We start from the raw sequence: 23272 nt of genomic DNA on the forward strand, positions 1-23272 counted from the left end.
GGCAGAGAGGACGTGAAGAAATTTCTCCAAAGAAGAAATACAGATGGCCAATAGACACATGAAAAGATGTTCCACACTGCTAATCATAAGAGAAATGCCAATCAAAACCACAATGAGATATCATCGCACACCAGTCAGAAAGGCCACTATCTAAAAGACAAGAAATAACAAGTGTTGGCAAGAAAGTGGAGAATAGAGAACCCTCCTATGCTGTTTGTGGTAATGTAAATTGGTACAACCCCTGTGGAAAGCACTATAGGGCTTCCTCAAAAAACTAAAAATAGAAATATCACACATCCCAGTAACTCTACTTCTGGAAATTTACTTATGAAAATGAAATTCCTGATTTGAAAAGATACATGCACCCCTAGGATTATGGCCACATTATTTAAAATAGCCAAGATATGAAGGCAACCAAAGTGTAGAGCAATAGATAATGGATAAAGAAAATGTGGTACATATACACACACAATGGACTATTATTCAGCCATAAAAAAGAAAGAAATCCTGCCATTTGCAACAACATCGATGGACCTAGAGGGTATTATGCTAAGGGAAATAAGCCAGGCTGGGAAAAACAAACGTCATAGGATTTCACTTATATGTGGAATTGAAAACAAAACAAAATAAACAAAACAGCAGCAGATTCCTAGACACTGAGAAGTGACTGGTGCTTACCATTTGCGGGGGGCTTTGGGGTATGTGGGGAAACAGGTGAAAGGGATAAAGAAGCACAAAATCTTAATCATAATATAAATTAATCATGGGGGTGAAAGTATAGCATAGAGGATATAGTCAATAGTTTTGTAACATCTTTCTATGTTAACATAGTAAACACACTAGTTGGGGTAAAGATTTAATAATATAACTGGTCATATAAATATGTAACTGTCAAATCACTATGTTGTATACTTGAAGCCAATGCAATACTATATATTAACAATACTTGAATAAAAAAAAGATGGATACTGTAAGAGATACTATTTCTATCTAGCTAGTATCTTCTGCCACAGGAGCTAACAGTAGACCTTATTTGTTTCTTTAGGTCTCACCACCCACTTACAAGTCATGTGATTCGAGTGGTACTGCCCTTATAATCAGGCTAAATTAATAGTCACACCAAGGATTTCTGCTTTAGAAAGTATTCTATACATTCTGGATTTTAAAAATAAATACAATTTACACAAGGATGTCCACTCTCACCACTTTCATTTAACACAGGAAGTCCTAATCATGACAAACAAAAAATGAAGAGATAAAAGGCATCCAAATTGGTAAGGAAGAAGTTAAACTGTCACTATTTGAAGATGACATGATACTATATGTAGAAAACACTAAAGACTTCTCCAAAATAACTATGAAAACTAATAACTGGATTCAGCAAAGTTGAAAAAAAAAATTAATATGTGGTAATCTATTGTGTTCCTATCTACTAATAACAAAATAGGAGAAAAATCAGGAAAACAATTCATTTACAAATGTATCAAAAAGGATAAAATACCAAGGAATAAACCTAACCAAGGAGGTGAAAAACCTGCACTCTGAAAACTGTAAGACACTCATGAGAGAAATTAAAGAAGACACCAATAAATGGAAATCTATCTCATGCTCATGGATAGGAAGAATATTGTCAAATGACCATCCTTCCCAAAGCAATTTACAAATTCAATGCATCCCTATCAAAATACCAACAGCATTATTCAATTAACTAGAACAAATAGTTTTAAAATGCATATGGGAAAATGAGGATTAAAGATGGCACCATGAGAGGAGAGACAGAGGCTTCCTCCTAAAACTGGATACAATTGGAAAATTTAATTGGCACAACTAATCCTGAGAGAGCAACAGGGAAGAGGACGGCATCAGACTGCACACACCTGGAGAAAAGAGCAGACCACAGCGAACGGGGTAACATACCATAGATGTGGCTCCAAGGGACCCGAGCCCCTCCCCAACCCCAGCTCACTGGCGGGAGGAAGACAAACGGAGCAGGGAGGGAGTGGAAGGCTTGGGACTGCTGAATACCTAGCTCCGGAGATCTGGACTGGGAGGACAAACCTACATTTCATGGTGCTTTCATGAGACTCGCATGACTACTGGGTTGGAAAGTTAATACAGGCAGAGTTCCTGGGGAGACTGGGATTCCAGCTGCTTGGGGAAAGCAGGGATCCATATCTGGCTGCTCTGGGACAAAAACTTATACCTGTGTGACCGGCCCACTGGCTCACGCAGTGGAGACAGGCACAGCAGCCGGGAGGCAGAGAACAGCTCTTTCCCCCGCCCAGGCACCAGTACCACCCCCTGCGACCCCCCGCACTGCTTCAGGGGCTCAGCAGCTCCAGAATAGAACTTCTGGACACTAGAGGGTGCCATACACAAACATGAAAGGCCAAAGGAACCTTGTCCAGAGTAAAATTGTTAATACAACTCCCGAGAAAGATTTAAATGATTTGGACCTCATGACTCTTCCTGAAAGGGAGTTCAAAATAAAAATCATCAACATCCTAATGGAGGTACGGAAAGACATCCAAGAACTCAGGAATGAATTCAGGTTAGAGATCCAACTGTTAAAGAACACAAAGGAGGGTATTAAAAGTAGGTTGGATACAGTGGAGGAGACAATAAATGAAATAGAAACTAGAAAAGAGGAATACAAAGAAGCTGAGGCACAGAGAGAAAAAAGGATCTCTAAAAATGAAAGAATATTGAGAGAACTATGTGACCAATCCAAGCAGAACAATATTCGCATTATAGGGATACCAGAAGAAAAAGAAAGACAAAAAGGGATAGAAAGTGCCTTTGAGGAGGTAGTTGCTGAAAACTTCCCCAATATGGGGAAGGACATACCTGTCAGGCCATGGAGATCCACAGATCCTCCAACACAAGGGACCCAAGGAAGACAACAGCAAGACACAAAGTAATTAAAATGGGAAAGATCAAAGATAAGGGCAGACTGCTAAAAGCAGCCAGAGGCAGAAATGAGATCACATACAAAGGAAAGCCCATCAGACTAACATCAGACATCTCAGCAGAAACCTTACAGGCCAGAAGGGAGTGGCATGATGTATTAAATGCAATGAAGCAGAAGGGCCTGGAACCAAGATTACTTTATCTATCAAGATTATCATTTAAATTTGAAGGAGGGATTAAACAATTTCCAGATAAGCAAAAGCTGAGAGAGTTCACCTCCCACAAACCATCACTGCAGTCTGTTTTGGAGGGACTGCTATAGATGGAAGTGTTCCTAGGGTTGGATAGCTGTCACCAGAGGTAGTAAAATCATGGTAGGGAGGGTGGAGCAGCTGATTGTGAGGCAAATGCAAAATTAAATTGACTATACCCAAAGTCAATCAAGGCATAGAAAAAAAGTACAGAATTTGATACCTAATATATAAAGAATGAAGGAGGAGAAATAGAAAAGAACCTTTAGATTGTGTTTGTAACAGCATACTAAGTGACTTAAGTTAGACTCTTAGATAGTAAGGAAAGTAACCTGGAACCTTTGGTAACCATGAATCTAAAGCCTGAAATGGCAATAAGTACATACCCATCAATAATCATCCAAAATGTAAATGGACTCAATGCACCAATCAAAAGACACAGAGTCACTGAATGTATAAAAAAACAAGACCCATCTATATGCTGCTAACAAGAGACTCACCTCAAACCCAAAGACATGCACAGACTAAAAGTGAAGGGATGGAAAAAGATATTTCATGCAAACAACAGGGAGAAAAAGCAGGTGTTGCAGTACTAGTAACAGACAAAATAGACTTAAAACAAAGAAAGTAACAAGAGATAAAGAAGGACATAACATAATGATAAAGGGCTCAGTCCAACAAGAGGATATAACCATTATAAATATATATGCACTCAACACAGGAGCACCAGCATGTGTGAAACAAATACTAACAGAACTAAAGGAGGAAATAGAATGTAATACATTCATTTTAGCAGCCTTCAACACACCATTCACTCCAAAGGACAGATGCACCACACAGAAAATAAGTAAGGACACAGAGGCACTGAATAACACACTAGAACAGATAGACCTAATAGACATCTATAGAACTCTATACCCAAAAGCAACAGGATACACATTCTTCTCAAGTGCACATGGAACATTCTCCAGAATGGACCACATACTAGGCCACAAAAAGAGCCTCAGTAAATTCGAAATGATGGAAATACTAGCAACCAACTTCCTAGACCACAAAGGTATAAAACTAGAAATAAATTGGACCAAGAAAGCAAAAAGGCTCACAAACTCATGGAGGCTTAACAACACACTTCTAAATAGTCAAAGAAACAACGACCAAATTAAAATGGAGATCCAGCAATATATGGAAATAAATGACAACAACAACACAAAGCCCCAAATTCTGTGGGACACAGGAAAAGCAGTTTTAAGAGGAAAGTATATAGCAATCCAGGCATATTTAAAGAAGGAAGAACAATCCCAAATGAATAGTCTAATCTCACAATTACCAAAATTGGAAAAAGAAGAACAAGTGAGGCCTAAAGTCAGCAGAAGGAGGGACATAATAAAGATAAGAGAAGAAATAAACAAAATTGAGAAGAATAAAACAATAGAAAAAAATCAATGAAACCAAGAGCTGGTTCTTTGAGAAAATAAACAAAATAGATAAGCCTCTAGACAGACTTATTAAGGGAAAAAGAGAATCAACATACATCAACAGAATCAGAAATGAGAAAGGAACCATCATGACGGACCCAACAGAAATACAAAGAATTTTTAGAGACTACTATGAAAACCTATATGCTAACAAGCTGGAAAACCTAGAAGAAATGGACAACTTCCTAGAAAAATACAACCTTCCAAAACTGACCAACGAAGAAACACAAAATCTAAACAAACCAATTACCAGCAACGAAATTGAAGCGGTAATAAAAAAACTACCCAAGAAAAAAACACCCGGGCCAGAAGGATTTACCTCGGAATTTTATCAGACATACAGAGAAGATAAAATACCCATTCTCCTTAACGTTTTCCAAAAAATAAAAGAGGAGGGAATACTCCCAAACTCATTCTATGAAGCCAACATCACCCTAATACCAAAACCAGGCAAAGACCCCACCAAAAAAGAAAATTACAGACCAATATCCCTGATGAATGTAGATGCAAAAACACTCAGGAAAATAATAGCAAACCAAACTCAAAAACATATCAAAAGGATCATACACCACGACCAAGTGGCATTCATCCCAGGGATGCAAGGATGGTACAACATTCGAAAACCCATCAACATCATCCACCACATAAACAAAAAGAAAGACAAAAACCACATGATCATCTCCATAGATGCTGAAAAAGCATTTGACAAAATTCAACATCCATTCATGATAAAAACTCTCAGCAAAATGGGTATAGAGGGCAAATACCTCAACATAATAAAGGCCATATATGATAAACCCACAGCCAACATCATACTGAACAGCGAGAAGCTGAAAGCTTTTCCTTTGAGATCGGGAAGAAGACAGGGATGCCCACTCTCCCCACTGTTATTTAACATAGTACTGGAGGTCCCAGTCATGGCAATTAGATGAAACAAAGAAATACAAGGAATCCGGATTGGTAAAGAAGAAGTTAAACTGCCATGGTCTGCAGATGACATGATATTGTACATAAAAAACCCTAAAGACTTCACTCCAAAACTACTAGAACTGATATCAGAATACAGTAAAGTTGCAGGATACAAAATTAACACACAGAAATCTGTGGCTTTCCTATACACTAACAATGAGCCAATAGAAAGAGAAATCAGGAAGACAATTCCATTCACAATTGCATCAAAAAGAATAAAATACCTAGGAATAAACCTAACCAAGGAAGTGAAAGACCTATACCCTGAAAACTATAAGACACTCTTAAGAGAAATTAAAGAGGACACTAACAAATGGAAACTCATCCCATGCTCCTGGCTAGGAAGAATTAATATCGTCAAAACAGCCATCCTGCCCAAAGCAATATACAGATTTGATGCAATCCCTATCAAATTACCAACAACATTCTTCAACGAACTGGAACAAATAGTTCAAAAATTCATATGGAAACACCAAAGACCCCGAATAGACAAAGCAATCCTGAGAAAGAAGAATAAAGTGGCAGGGATCTCATTCCCCAACTTCAAGCTCTACTACAAAGCCATAGTAATCAAGACAATTTGGTACTGGCACAAGAACAGAGCCACAGACCAGTGGAACAGATTAGAGACTCTAGACATTAACCCAAACATATATGGTCAATTAATATTCGATAAAGGAGCCATGGACATACAATGGGGAAATGAGAGTCTCTTCAACAGATGGTGCTGGCAAAACTGGACAGCTACATGTAAGAGAATGAAACTGGATCACTGTCTAACCCCATACACAAAAGTAAATTCAAAATGGATCAAAGACTTGAATGTAAGTCATGAAACCATAAAACTCTTAGAAAAAAACATAGGCAAAAATCTCTTGGACATAAACATGAGTGACTTCTTCATGAATATATCTCCCTGGGCAAGGAAAACAAAAGCAAAAATGTACAAGTGGGACTATAACAAGCTGAAAAGCTTCTGTACAGCAAACGACACCATGAATAGAACAAAAAGGTACCGTACAGTATGGGAGAATATATTCATAAATGACAGATCCAATAAAGGCTTGACATCCAAAATATATAAAGAGCTCACGCACCTCAACAAACAAAAAGCAAATAATCCAATTAAAAAATGGGCAGAGGAGCTGAACAGACAGTTCTCTAAAGAAGAAATTCAGATGGCCAACAGACACATGAAAAGATGCTCCACATCACTAGTTATCAGAGAAATGCAAATTAAAACCACAATGAGATATCACCTCACACCAGTAAGGATGGCTACCATTCAAAAGACAAACAACAACAAATGTTGGTGAGGTTGTGAAGAAAGGGGAACCCTCCTACACTGCTGGTGGGAATGTAAATTAGTTCAACCATTGTGGAAAGCAATATGAAGTTTCCTCAAAATGCTCAAAATAGACTTACCATTTGACCCAGGAATTCCACTTCTAGGAATTTACCCTAAGGATGCAGCACTCCAGTTTGAGAAAGACAGATGCACCCCTATGTTTATTGCAGCACTATTTACAATAGCCAAGAAATGGAAGCAACTGAAGTGTCCATCAGTAGATCAATGGATAAAGAAGATGTGGTTCATATACACAATGGAAAAGAAGATGTGGTTCATATACACAATGGAATATTATTCAGCCATAAGAAGAAAACAAATCCTACCATTTGCAACAACATGGATGGAGCTAGAGGGTATTATGCTCAATGAAATATGCCAAGCAGAGAAAGACAAATACCAAATGATTCCACTCATCTGTGGAGTATAAGAACAAAAGAAAAACTGAAGGAAGAAAACAGCAGCATAATCACAGAACCCAAGAATAACCCAAGAACCCAAGACTAACAGTCACCAAAGGGAAAGAGACTGGGGAGAATGGGAGGGTAGGGAGGGATAAGGGCAGGGAAGAAGAAAGGGGGTATTATGATTAGCATGTATAATGTGGGGGGTGGGGGAAAGGGGAGGGCTTTGCAACACAGAGAAGACAAGTAGTGATTCTACAACATCTTACTATGCTGATGGACAGTGACTGCAATGGGGTTTGTAAGGGGGACTTGTGGTAGGGGAGAGCCTAGTGAACATAATGTTCTTCAAAAAGAAAAATACCATCCTTAGAAAAAAAAAAAACGATGGTCTTTTGAACAGTCTTACTCATGACTTGTAGGACCATATATTCAAACATTTTATTAGGCATCATGATTTTATCAAAGAATTATACTACTCTCTACTCCTGTGAGCACAATATAATGGTATGCATTGTTCCACAGTCTTTGAAATTGTCAGTTTCTATTTTTTGTCAGTCTGATGAAAGTGAACTGACATTGTGAATTTCATTTGCATTTTCCTGCATGCTAATAAATTGATACCCTTAATGAAAAAAAAAATGCATATGGGACCACAAAATACCCTGAATAGCAAAAGCAATCTTAAGATAAGAAGAACAAAGCTGGGAGGATTATGCTCCTGACTTCAAGCTCTACTACAAAGCTACAGTAATCAAAACAATACAGTACTGGCACAAGAAGAGACCCATAGTGCAATGGACAGAATACAGTGCCAAGATATAAACTCATGCACATATGGTCGATTAATATTTGATAATAGGAATCTACAATGGGGAAAAGACAGTCTCTTCAGTAACTGATTTTAGGCAAAATGGACAGCTACATGCAAGAGATGAAACTGGATTACTGTCTAAATCCATACACAAAAGTAAAGTTGAAATGGATTATAAACCCAAATGTTAAACATAAAACCATAAAACTCTTAGAAGAAAACATAGGCAAAAATCTCTTGAACATAAGTATGAGCAATTTTTTCCTGGACACATCTCCTCAGGCAAGGGAAAAAAAATAAAAAATGAACAAGTGAGACTACATCAAACTAAAGATCCTGTACAGCAGAGGACACAATCAGCAGAACAAAAAGACAACTGACAGTATGGGACAATATCTTCATAAGTGATTGATCCAGTAAGGGGTTAATATCCAGAATATATAAAGAGCTCATACACCTAAAAACCACAAAAAGAAATAATCTCATTAAAAAATGGGTGGAGGGCCTGAACAGAAATATCTCCAAAGAAGAAAAACATATAGTCAACAACAGTCACATGCAAAGATGCTCTACCTTATTAATCACCAAGGAAATGCAAATCAAAACCACAATGAGATACCACCTCACACCCGTTAGAATGGCCACTATCCAAAAGACAAAAAATAACAAGTTTGGCAAGGATGTGAAGAACTGGGAGCCCTCCTATACTGTTGGTGGGAATGTTAATTGGTACAACTGCTGTGGAAAGCAGTATGAAGGTTCCTCAAAAAATTAAAAATAGAAATACAATTTGGCCCTGTAATTCCGCTTCTAGGAATTTACCCGAAGAAAATAAAAACCCTAATTTGAAAAGATGTACACACCCTTATATTTATTGCTGCATTATTTACAATAGTCAAGATATAGAGCCCAAGATATGGAATCTAAGTGTCCATCAAGAGGAATGGATAAAGATGTGATATATCTATATGATGGAATATTATCCAGCCATAAAAAGAGAAATCCCACCACTGCAACAACATGAATGAATCTAGAGGGCATAATTGTCAGTAAAATAAGCCAGATGGAGAATGACAAATATCATATTATTTTACTTACGTGTGGAATAAAAAAACCAAAAGCAAAACAGAATAAACAGCAGAGCAATAGACTCAATGACAGTGAGCAGTGACTAGTGGTTACCATGGGGGTGGGGTCAGAGTGGGCAGGACGGGAGGGTGAGGCACAAAAATTCCAAATCATAATATAAGTTGTTCACAGGGACAGTAGTAGAGAATGGAGAATATAGCCAATGATTGTGTAACATCTTGCTATGTTGACAGAAACAGCACCAGAGGGAGTGGGGATTTAATAATAAGGGTAACTGTTGACCCACTGTGTTGTATACTTGAGACCAGTATAAGATTGTATATCAGTGATACTTCAAATAAACAAATAAATAAATAAAACTTTCCAATCATGTTGAATATCCCTTCTATCCTCTGCCTCAATCAGTCAATCAATCCATCAATCAATCAGCAATCAATCAAAATTCTAATTTTGAAATTGTTCTCCTAACTGTTCCTTCCTATACCCAGGCCACCAAACTGGCGGGGGTACAGTGGAATATTTCACTCTCCTCAAATTTGCCTCAAATTTAACAAATTAGTAAAGAATAAGCAAAATACAATCGTTGATTAATAGCCTAGGTACTACCATTTACTTATTGTAGCACCTCAGGCAAATTTCTAAGGTTAGGCATCTTTATCAAGAATAATATGACCAATCTCATGAGTGTGTCAGAACAAATAAGTAAATATGAAGAAAGTATTCAGCACAGTGCTGGCTTTACAGTTAAAATACAAAAGTCTATTTCACCATCATCAACCCCAAAATTAATACTCTCAGACCCAGATTGAAAATACAGAGAAGGTTCTGTGCACACAGTGTTTATAATAATTAAAATTAGAAAAAACTAAAGTCCAATTATAAGGGGATGATTAAGCAAATTATAGAATAAAAATATTAATAGTAAGAGCCAACACTTATAAACACCTATTATGTGCCAAGCATTCTGTTCTAAGCGTTTTGAATGTACTAATATGTTCAATCCTCACAACAGCCCTGTGAGGTAGGTAGTATAATAATAATCCCTCTATAACTATGTGGAAATCAATAAAGAGGCTAAGTAAATTACTCCAGGCATGGAGTGGCTGAGATAAGAACACAGACAGTAAATCTCCAGAGTCCATGCTTATAACAACTACACCATACAACCTCTCCAATGAAGCATAGCCTTTAAAAACTATAGTTACCAGGAGTTTTAGTAATAATTTAAGGATATTTTTATGTTAAAATGTTGGGTAAAAAGACATGATACAAAACTGTGTAACACAGGGAAGCAGGAAAAAGATGGAGGCAAGAGAAGTGAGGCAGAAACATCCCCCGCAAACCACATATAACATGAAAATACAGCAAATACAACTAATCCTGAAAGAGCAACATGAAGACTAACGAACAGACTGCCTACATCTAGGAAAAAAAGAAGACCTCACAGAAAAGGATAAAGCACCAAACTCGTGACCCAGTGGGACTCAAGCCATCCCCCTACCCCAGCTCACTTGCAGGAAGAAGAGAAACAGACAGGGAGAGAGTAGAAGCTCAGGACTGCTAAACACCCACCCACCCCTGGAAATCTGCTCCAGAAGCAGAAACCCACATTACATGGTGCTCTGGAGATTAGTGGGGTTGGAAAGCAAAGTCAGGCAGAACACACTGAGAGACTGAGATTACAGACTCTTGTGGAGAACAGGTACCCACAACTGGCCTCCCTGGGACAAAAGAAAGGTGGGCACTTTGAAAGACTTCCCAACAGTGAGACGTGTGCTAAAGGGGCAAAGAATACACAGAGCTGGCTGCTCAGGAGAAAGGGCCGCAGGACAAAATCATCCCAGCACACTAAGACCAGCTGATTGGGAACTCTCAGGAGCTTCAGACATTCCATCCCCCTGGCTTACAACACAGCCCAAAGGACCCCAAATGCAGTATGCAGCCTACAGCTCCTTCCTCCCAGCAGGCACTGGTCCCACACACCTGTTGCCCCCGCCATCCTGCGAGGCTAGCCGGAGGGTGGCTCCACCTATGGCAGCTACAGAAGCATAGCACACAGGGTTCTCCCTGCACGCTTGGCCCACTGAACCTGGCAGTGGAGCCAAGCGCTACAGCCACAAAGGCAGGAAAAAGCCCTTCCCTCCCAGCAGGTGCCTGTTCCACTCCCGTGCAACTCCCCTGCCATTGCTGCAGGTGCTTGGCAGATCCAGAGAGTACAGCTTCTGGGCACTAGAGGGCACTGCCTACATAAAGTCATTATTCCACAGAAATCAATAAAAAAATGAAATGGCAAAAAAATTTTGTCCAAACAAAAATACAGAAAGACATGCCAGAACGAGGGCTAAGTGAAACTGAAATAACAAATATTCTTGATAAATATTTCAAAATAAAATTCATAAACATGTTTATGGAGCTCCAGAAAAAAAAAAGATCTCAGAGACAGATATTCAAGAAAGAGACAGAAACTTTGAAAAATACAGTATCTGAAATAAAACATACAATGGAGAGACTTAAAAGTAGATTGGATGAGATGGAGGAAACAGTAAATGAAACAGAAATTAGTGAACAGGAATACAAAGAACCTGAAGCACAGAGAGAAAAAAGGATCTCAAGGAATAAAAGAATAATAAGAGAACTATGCAACCAATCAAAACAGAGCAATATTCATACTATATGGGTACCAAAGGAGAAGAGAAAGAAAAAAGGATAGAACATCTCTTTGAGGAAATAATTGCAGAAAACTTCCCTAATATGGGGAAGGAAACAGTCTCTCAGGCCATGGAAGTGCACAGATCTCCCAACACAAGGGACCCAAGAAGACAACAACAAGACATATAATATTTAAAAGAGCAAAGATCAAGGATAAGAACAGAGTATTAAAAGTAGGCAGAGAGAAAAAAAGATCACATGAAAAGGAAAATCAACCACGTTATCATCAGACTTCTCAGCAGAAACCCTACAGACCAGAAGGGAGTGGCATGATATATTTAATGCAATGAAACAGAAGGGCCTCCAGCCAAAAATACTCTATCTGGCATGATTATCATTTTGATTTGAAGCAGGGTTTAAACAATTTCCAGATAAGCAAAAGTTGAGGGAAGTTATCACCAACAAACAATTTCTACAGTGTATTTTAAAGTGACTGCTCTACATGGAAGTGCTCCTAAGGCAAAATAGCTGTCACCAGAGAAAATAAAACCACAGTAAAAGAAGTAGACCAATTAATTAACAAGCAAAGGAAAAATTAAATCAGTTACTCAAAAAGTAAGTAAAGTGATACACAAAGAATACAGAATATGATACATAATATACAAAGATATATATTCCACAAGGAGGAGGAAGAAGAAGAGGGAAAAACATACACATCAATAATCACCTTAAATGTAAATGGACTGAATGCCCCAAGCCAAAAAAATAGTTACAGAATGGATAAAAAACAAGAATATACATATATGCTGCCTACAGGAGACTCACTTCAAACCCAAAGACATACACAGACGAAAAGTCAAGGGATGGAAAAAGATATTTCATGCAACGAATAATGACAAAAAAGCAAGAGTTGCAGTACTTGTTGTCACACAAAATAGACTCCAAAACAAAGTCACAAGAGATAAAGGACATTACATAGTGATAAAGGGGTCAGTGCAACAAGAAGATATAACTATTATAAATATCTCTGCACCCAACAGAGGAGCACCTACATATGTGAAACAAATACTAACAGAATTAAAGGGGGAAATAAAATGCAATGCATTCATTTTAGGAGATTTCAACACACCACTCACTCCAAAAGACAAATCAACCAGACAGAAAATAAGTGAGGACAGAGGCACTGAACAACACACTAGAACAGATGGCCTTAACTGACATCTACAGAATAATTGACCCAAAAGCAGCAGGATACACATTCTTCTGAAGTGCACATGGAGTGCTTTCCAAAATAGATCCCATAGTAAGACAGAAAAACCTCAGTAAATTCCAAAACATTAAAATTGTGACAACCAGCTTCTCAGACCACAAAGGTATGAAACTGGAAATAAATTATGCAAAGAAAACAAAAAGCCCACAAACACATGGAGGCTTAACAATATGCTCCTAAAAATCAATGGATCAATGACCAAATAAAAACAGAGATCAAGCAATATATGAGACAAATGAAAACAACAACTCAACAGTCCAAAACCTGTGGGACGCAGCAAATGTGCTAAGAGGGAAGTATACAGGCTTACATCAGGAAAGAAGAACAATCCCATATGAACAGTCTAAACTCACAATTAATGAAACAAGAAAAAGAAGAACAAATGAGACCCAAATTCAGTAAGAGGAGGTACATAATAAAGATCAGAGCAGAAATAAATAAAATTGAGAAGGATAAAACAATAGAATGAATGAAAGCAGGAGCTGGGTTTTTGAGAAAATAAACAAAATATATAAGCCCACAGTCAGACTTATCAGGAAAAAAAGAGAGTGTACATACATATACAGAATCAGAAATGAGAAAGGAAAAATCGCTACAGACAATATGGAAATACAAAGGATTATTAGAGAATACTTTGAAAAATTATACGCTAATATACTGGATAACCTAGGAGAAATGAACAACTTTCTATAAAAATACAACCTTCCAAGACTAACACAGAAAGAAACAGAAAATCTCAAAAGAACAATTAAGAGCAACAAAATCAAACTGGTAATAGAAAATCTACCTAAGAACCAAACTCTTGGACCAGATGGCTTCACTGCTGAACTTTATCAAACATTTAGAGAAGACATAATACCCATGGCTCCTTAAAGTTTTCCAAAAAGTAGAAGAGTAGGGAATACTTCCAAACTCACTTCTATGAGGCCAGCATCACTCTAATACCAAAACCAAAGACACCACAAAAAGTAAAAATACAGACCAGTATCCCTGATGAACATAGATGCAAAAATACTCAACATAATATTAGTAAATGCAAAAAGATCATCCATCATGATGAAGTGGAATTTATTCTAGGGATGGAAGGATGGTACAGCATTTGAAAATCCATCAACATCATCCACCACATCAACAAAAACCACGTGATCATCTCCATAGATGCTGAAAAAGCATTTGACAAAATTCAACATCAACATCCATTCACGATAAAAACTCTCAACAAAATGGGTATAGAGGGCAAGTACCTCAACATAATAAAGGCCATAATATGACAAACCCACAGCCAACATCATACTTAACAGCGAGAAGCTGAAAGCTTTTCCTCTAAGATCGGGAAGAAGACAGGGATGTGCACTCTCCCCACTGTTATTCAACATAGTACTGGAGGTCCTAGCCATGGTAATTAGACAATACAAAGAAATATAAGGCATCCAGATTGGCAAGGAAGAAGTTAAACTGCTATGGTTTGCAGATGACATGATATTGTACATAAAAATCTCTAAAGATTCCACTCCACAATGACTAGATCTAACATCTGAATCCATCAAAGTTGCAGGATACAAAATTAATATACAGAAATCTGATGCACTCCTATGCACTAATGGTGAACTGGCAGAAAGAGAAATCAGAAAAACAATTTCACTTACAATTGCATTAAAAAGGATTAAAAGATCTAGGAATAAACCTAACCAATGGGGTGAAAGACCTATATCCTGAAAACAAGACACTCATGAGCAAAATTAAAGACACCAATATATGAAAATACATCCTGTGCTCATGGATAAGAAGAATTAATATTGTCAAAATGGCCATCCTGCCTAAAGCAATCTACAGATTCAATGCAATGCCTATCAAAATACCAACAGCACTGTCAATGAACTCGAATAGTTCTAAAATTTATATCACCAAATACAAATAGCCAAAGCAATCCTAAGAAGGAAGAACAAAGCTGGGGGGATTATGTTCCCCACCTTCAAGCTCTACTACAAAGCCACAGTAATCAAAACAATTTGGTACTGGCACAAGAACAGACCCATAGATCAATGGAATAGAACAGAAAGACCAGATATAAACCACATACATATGGCCAATTAATGTACAATAAATGAGCCATGGATATACAGTGGGAAATGACAGCCTCTTCAACAGCTGGTGTTTGAAAAACTGGACAGCTACATGTAAGAGAATGAAAATGGATTGTTTTCTAACTCAATACACAAAAGTCAACTCAAAATGGATCAAAGACCTGAATGTTAGTCATGAAAACAAAACTCTTATAAGAAAACATAGGCAAAAATCTCTTGAATATAAACGTGAGCAACTTTTTCCTGAACATATCTCCTTGGGCAAGGGGAAAAAATGTAAAAGTCAACAAATGGGACTACATCAAGCTAAAAAGCTTCTTTATAGCTAAGGATACCATCAGCAGAACTAAAAGGCATCCTACTGTAATGGGAGAATATATTTGTAAATGACTTATCCAATAAGGGGTTAACAACCAAAATATATAAAGAGCTTACATGCCTCAACACCCAAAAAACAAATAACCTAATTAAAAAATGGGCAGAGGACCTGAACAAGGGACTTCTTAAAAAAAGAAATATGGATGGCTAACAGGTATATGAAAAGATGCTCCACATAGCTAATCAACAGAGAAATGCAAACTAAAACCACAATCAAGTATCACTTCACACCAGTTAGGATGGCCAACATCCAAAAGACAAAAAACAACAAATGGTGGTGAGAATGCAGAGAAAGGGGAACCCTCCTACACTTTCAGTGGGAATGTAAAGTGTTCAACCATTGTGGAAAGCAGTATGGAGGTTCCTCAAAAACTAAAAATAGAAATACTATTTGACCTAGGAATTCCACTCCTAGGAATTTACCCGAAGAATACAAGATTTCAGATTCAAAAGGACACATGCACCCCTATGTTTATCACAGCACTATTATGTTTATAACCAAGATAGGGAAGCAACCTAAGCATCCATCAGTAGATGAATGGATAAAGAAGATGTGGTACATCCACACAATGGAATATTATTCAGCCTTAAAAAGAAAACAAATCCTACCATTTGCAACACCTTTTTTCTCTCTCTGGCTGCCTTTAATACTCTGTCCTTGTCCTTGATCTTTGCCATTTTAATTATTATGTGTCTTCATGTTGTCCTCTTTGGGTCCCTTCTGTTGGGATTTCTGTGTACTTCTGTAGTCTGAGCAACTATTTCCTCCCCCAGTTTGGGGAAGTTCTCAGCAATTATTTCTTCAAAGACACTTTCTATCCCTTTTTCTCTCTCTTCTTCTTCTGGTACCCCTATAATGCAGATATTGTTCCTTTTGGATTGGTCACACAGTTCTATTAATATTGTTTCATTCCTGGAGATCCTTTTATCTCTCTCCGCATCAACTTCTCTGCATTCCTGTTCTCTGCTTTCTACTCCATCAATGGCCTCTTGCATCTTATCCATTCTGCTTATAAATCCTTCCCGAGATTGTTTCACTTCTGTAATCTCCCTCCGGACGTCATTCCTTAGCTCTTGTATACTTCTCTGCAGCTTGTAAGCATGTTTAAGATTTTTATTTTGAATTCTTTTTCAGGAAGACTGGTTAGGTCTATCTCCTTCTCAGGGGTTGTGATTTTGCTCTGTATCAAATTTTTCTGCCTTTTCATGTCAATAGAGATAGTTTGCAGAGCTGGTGCAAGTGTTGCTGGGAGAACGTCCCTTCTTGCTGGTTTGTGGCCTTCCTCTCCTTGGAGAACAGCGACCTCTAGTGGCTTGTGCTGGGCAGCTGCACACAGACGGGGCTTCTGATTCTTTCCCGGCCGCTATGGTGTTTAGCTCTGTGTTTGCTGTGGGCGTGGCCTGCCTCCAGCTGCTGCTCTGATATGGCGGAGCCTCGTCGGAGGGGAAACGGCCGGAAGGCTGTTTTTCTCCATGAGGGGCCTCCAAGCTGCCCTGTTGCCCAAGGGGTTAGAGTGCCCAGAGTTATCCGGGATTCCCAGTTGCTGGGCTAGGTGCCCCGGGACACTTCTGTCCTGCGGTGGGGTCCCTGTCCCTTTAAGACTTTCAAAAAGCATTTGCTTTTCTTTGTCCCAGGGGTGCCAGCTGAGGAGACCTGCTCACAGGTCTTACTGTCCTGTTTCCCTAGTTTCCAGCACCCCACGAACACACTGTGTCTGTGCTCTGGTGCGAATGGCTAGGGCTGGGTGTTTAGCAGTCCTGGGCTCCCTCTCCCTCCCCACTTCGACTCCTCTTCTCCCGCTGGGAGCTGGGGTGAGAGGCGCTCAGGTCCCGCCAGGCTGGGGCTTGTATCTTACCCCCTTCACAAGGCGCTGGGTTCTCGCAGGTGTGGATGTAGCCTGGGTGTTGTCCTGTGTCTTCTGGTCTCTCTTTTAGGAAGAGTTGTATTTGCTGTATTTTCAAAAATATATGTGATTTTGGGAGGAGATTTCCGCTGCTCTACTCATGCGGCCATCTTGGCTCCCTGCTTACAATCTTTATACTTAGCATTGGTGAGCAATGTGTCCTACTCTCCAGCAGCTGCCCCAAACCTCAGGTAGCATTCTTTTCACTCAGCAGAACTCACCTTTTACTTAACCCTGAAAACTGAAGCAACCATGTGATCACCTTCCCTTCCCTTTCCCATACCCCCAATGGGACTTACCTCTATCTCCATCCATTCTTCCCAATTTCCCTCCAGGCTCCTCAGGGCTTGAGGTGGCCATTCTCCTGTTTCAAACAACACTTCCTAACTTCCTCTAGGTACTTTGCTTAATCAGTTCCTCAGAAAACTGATTTTGTTTTATCTTGCTTGGGAGTAGGAGGCAACAGATAAAAACAATTTCTAGAAGAATATTTTATTAACTAAGCTTTTTATCTTAGTTCCTAAAGTTGCACAAATAAATCAAACTGTACATCAAGGTGGTTACATCACCTACCAAAAAGAGGACTGCTCTCAAAGTGACTTAGGAACACAGAACTTTTGAGTATACACTCTTAGTGGGATTTACTGAAGGGCAAAATGAACTGTAAGCAATTTTCAATTTTTTTAACTTAATTCAATATTATCAGTGTTCACATAATATCAAGCTTGGTATTTTGAAGCTACTTTCTTCACTTCGTAGGAAAAAGTACTTTTCTTACATATATATTGTGGTTGAATAGGAGAATATTCTCAACCCTAGAACATGCATACTAAAGTACTTAGAAATAAAACATCATGATATCTGTAACTTACTTAATTTATTATAGAAAGGAAAAAAGAGCAAGAGAACAAGTAAAGACAAATCTTAACTAGGTGAAGGTTATGTTGGTATATGGGAACTAATACCATTCCTTTAGCATTTCTGTATGTTTGAAATTTTTCCTAAGAAAAAAGAGCACTGATAAAAAATTATCTCATTTTGGTAAAAAATGCATTTATATGCATATACACTTAGAAAAATATTTGTAAGGATACTGCCTGGGTTATGAAATGCAGCAATAAAAATATATTATTTTCTTATTTTTGATTATATGTGTTCTCTCTATAATAAAAATTTAATGCTTTTTAGTAACAGAAACTTTAACTTTATACATTATAATAAATATTACTATTAAATGTCTAACTCAAGATTGCAGACTGAACACATGCTTTTGTCTCTCATTCCTCCTAAAAATCTACTGAAATAAAAGTAGAGAAATACATGAAGAAATATTTCCATAAGAATACATACAAAAACAAGAATGGAGTTGTGGAAGAGAATTTCACCAACCAGCATATAAAAGATGTCAATAAAGTTTCTGAAATATTAGAGGAAATGGAGACATGTGGACAGATTAAAGAAAGGCATAAAAGCTGCAACCATTTATGCATTATGAAAAGGTCAGAAATGGAAAAACTGATCTGTCCATTAGAATATCAACTCCGGGCTCAGAGTCAGACAGTGAGGCCAAGATTAGTAGTCATAATTACAAAGTGACTCTAAAAACAGGATAATTAATTGAAGGACTATATAGAGAACTTAACATTCTGCCCCCAATTCCTCCCAAACCTTGACTGACCAGAGTACTCAGGTAGCTTGTCATTAACCTCACAGAGGAAAACAAAACAACTATTCTCCAAAGAAACTATACAAGCTGCTTGGGAAGGACTAGAGTTTCTAGGTGGTGGTAATATTTGGGGTTCCAAACAGAGCAGTCTGATGTCCTTCCACCCAAATCTAAGTCTGATAATTGACATACCTCACCCAATATATACAGACTAGAAATCAAACCTATTTCCACTTCAGTAAAGAAATCCAAATTAGCTACCAGATCATCTTTCCTGGGCAATTAAGAATCATCAAGCAAATGAAAAAAACTAAAACTAGCAACATGAAAGACCAACACAAAATTTAAAAGTAATTCAGAAGGATAAAGGATAATTTAGAGAGAGAGAGCTGTCTAACACATTCAGAAAAATCTGAGAAACAATTCTATGGACAAAGTTAGAATAAGATACAAAGAGAGAAAATTTCTAAGCATGTAAAACAAAAGGAAAACATGACATAAAAGACAAAATACATGAAAGAGTAAAGGATCAATCCAGGAGATCCAACACCCACCTAGTAGTCCCACAAAAGGAGAATAAGAATATAAAGGAGAAAAGTATTGTAATAGTTCTCTACAGCTGTTAAACAAATTATTCCAAAATTCAGTGGCTCAAACCAACATTTATTATCTCACAGTTTCTGGGGATCAGGAATCTGGGAGCAGTGCTAGCTGAGTGGTTGTGACTCACAGCCTCTCATGACACTGCTGTCTGACTAACGGCAGAGCTGTAGCCATCTGAAAGCTCGGCGAGGGCTGGAAGTCTCACATCCAAGCTCCTTCACATGGCTGCTGGCCAGAGGCCTCAGTCCCCCTCTACACAGGCCTCTCCAAGGGGCTAATCACAACACAGCAGCTGGCTTTCCCCAGAATGAGTAATCCAAGAGTGAGAAAAACAATCAAGACAGAAGCCACAGTGTCTTTCATATCCTAATCTCAGAAATGACACACTAATCACTTCTACCATATTCCAGTGCTCATGCACACCAATTCCAGTGCAATGTGGGAAAGGATCACATAAGGCACAAATACCAAGAGGCGTGGATCGCTGAAGGTCACTTTGGAGGACAGCTATACTAGTTATCAAGGAAATCTTGGGAAATTTTTTCTCAGAGCTTCAGAGATATGAATTTTCAGATGGAAAATGCCAATTAAGCATTGAGAATGAAAAAAGATCCACCTAGATAAAAATCCTAAAATTTCAGATCTCTAGGGATCAATTATAAATGTGTCACAGTAAAGGGAAAAAATGCTCTCCTTAAAGGATTAAGAATCAAATGACCACCAGACCTATCATCAAATAACAGTAAAGGGCAAAGGACAATTGCCTTAACAGTTGTGACAGAAAATGTGTATCAACCTTGAATTCTACATTCATCCAAATGAATAGAAATGCATGAGAGCAAACTAGAGTCCCATCCAGAAACACAAAAAAAATCAGAAAGCTTAGCCTCCACAAAAGCATTACTAGTACATGAGGCTGCATTCCATTAAAAGAAAACCAAAAAAGACAAACAAAAAAAAGGATGATAAAGGTGCTGGAAATCCCAGATCAACCCAACAAGTGAAAAATGTAAAAGTAATGGCTGCACAGCAAATGGCCCAGACTGGAATTGAATTCCATATGAAGGTTAGTATGACTGCACAGGTAGAATGACAGAGATGTCATAAAGGTACATTAGTTAAGAAAAAAAGCAGTTGGAAACTTCAGGAAAAACAAAAGACAATATAACAAAGTAATGACCCAAACAGAAACATGTAAATGGTTTTAGCAATCGAGAGACCATAAGAAAAGAGGCTATACACTAAATACAATCTCCTTAAAGTGGTCTAGAAATCAAAAAAAGTAAATGAATCCTAGCACATTATGTAGCCCTGTACTGAAAACATTCATAAAGTCATATTAATTATATTCAACTATTAAGGTCAACCTTTGGATGGAAGACTTGATTACAACTGCAAAACAAAATGTTAGCAACCTTGACAATTTAAAAGTAAACAAGCATCTGATAAAAGGCAGGAGGCAGAGATGAGGAGAGGAAAAATTAAAGATAAGGTGATTAGTTTTATATGAAAGAGCATGAAGAAACTGGCTATAGATAGAACAATTAATAGATATAATTACCTTTAATAAATAAAAAATACAAAACATAATTGTCAATTTTTGGAAAGAAGAAGAAAAAGAAGAGATGGATAAAGGGAAAGCAGCATCAAAGAACTAAATCCTCATCATTCATATGAGAAAGTCAACTGATACTAAGTTAACCCAATAAACAGAATTCAAGTATTCTTTACATCAAAGATATACCCTGAACAGAAACTCTACTGTTTATGGTTCAGAAGACATTATACTAAATCTGGACAGACCCCCTCCTCCACACCTCTGGATGTTGCTTACAGGTACTTATGTACACCAAACTGCATGAGAATGTATGTATATGCAAGTTTGAGTACACATATATATACAACTATAGTTTCTCTCTGCATTTTTGTCTAAAAGAAAAAAAAAATCAATGGAATGCAACAAGTACTCAAAGAAAAGAGTATCCTCATGAACTGAAGACTGAGATTAACTGAAATGTAATCTATTTCTCCAACATTTGCAGAAGATTACTCATAGCAATCTATCATTATATAGGAGAATGGTATCTCCTTTCATTGTATAAATGCTAATCCTATTGGAAGTAAGAAGTTCACCTGATTTTAAGAAATACTGAAGGGATATCAGAAGGAGGCAGCATTTAAAGTATCTGAAAACAATTTTAAGGATCTTATAATAATTTCACAGAAAAAATAAGTAAATACATATCTGTCAATCTCACAAATCTGAAGGACAGTTTAATAGATGATAACAGCAGGAGGATACTGTATTACTACCATCAGCAAGAACTTCTAACTGTAGCTACTCAACAACAGGATGGACTGCCTATAAAAAAGGTCTGATCTTCCATCACTCTTATTTAAATAAAGATCAGAATCCTCTGTCTATAATGTTTAAAATTGGTAGAAGATTCAACTAAATAATCTCTAAGGTAATAACTAAAATTATTAGAGGCCTAAACTAACAAATTTTAACTTACCAACATCCATTGCAGTTTCCATGAAGCTCTTCTGTCGTGAAGCAAACTCTGCAAGCAATTTCTGCTGCCTTTCTCTAGCCTTTTGTCGCCTAGATTAAATACAAACAAAGAGATAAGTACCAAACATTCTTAAGATATCTATTATCTTTCAGGAGTACATAATGTATGAAAAGCCCCTGGCACACTGTTAAATAACACCTATTTCCTGTATAATGTATTAAATTTCATTTAAAATTTGATTGTCCTGGATTAAAGAAGGTGGCATGAGAGGAGAGACAGAGGCTTTCTCTTAAAACTGGATACAATTAGAAAATACAGTGGCACAACTAATCCTGAGAGAGCAACAGCAAAGAGGACAGCACCAGACTGCATACACCTGGAGAAAAGAGCAGACCTCACCTAATGGGGTAATGTACCAAAGCTGTGGCCAGGCGGGACCCAAGCCTTTCCCCCACCCCAGCTCACTGGCGGGAGGAAGAGAAACTGAGCAGGGAGGGAGTGGAGGCCTGGAACTGCTGAATACCTAGCTCCAGAGACCTGCGCTGGGAACACAAACCTGCATTTCATGGTGCTTTTATGATACTTGCGTGACTACTGGGTTGGAAAGTTAATACAGGCAGAATTCCTGGAGAGACTGGGACTCCAGCCACTTGTGGAAAGCAGGGATCCATATCTGGCTGCTCTGGGACAAAAGCTTATACCTGTGTGCTCGTCCTACTGGTTAAAGCAGTGGAGACAGGCACAGCAGCCGGACAGCGGGGAACAGCTCTTTCCTCCCCCCAGGCACCAATACTGCTCCTCTGCGACCCCTGACATTGCTTCAGGGGCTGAGCAGCTCCAGAGTAGAGCTTCTGGACACTGGATGGTGCCATATACAAATATGAAATGCCAAAGGAACCTGGACCAGAGTAAAATTAATATAACTCTAGAGAAAGATTTAAA

The 23272-nt window shown here is 38.1% G+C and overlaps 1 protein-coding gene across 1 annotated transcript in view; it reads right to left on the reverse strand.

The window, feature by feature from the left end:
- UBR3 (ubiquitin protein ligase E3 component n-recognin 3) overlaps positions 1-23272 on the reverse strand; it is a 296154-nt gene that overhangs the window by 132109 nt on the left and 140773 nt on the right. The window contains exon 24 of the mRNA XM_057503934.1: positions 22331-22419. Within this exon, the coding sequence (XP_057359917.1) occupies positions 22331-22419 (89 nt within the window). The remainder of the gene's footprint in view (positions 1-22330; positions 22420-23272) is intronic.

Source organism: Manis pentadactyla, chromosome 6, assembly GCF_030020395.1.
Source record: "Manis pentadactyla isolate mManPen7 chromosome 6, mManPen7.hap1, whole genome shotgun sequence".
Taxonomy (NCBI): Eukaryota; Metazoa; Chordata; class Mammalia; order Pholidota; family Manidae; genus Manis; species Manis pentadactyla.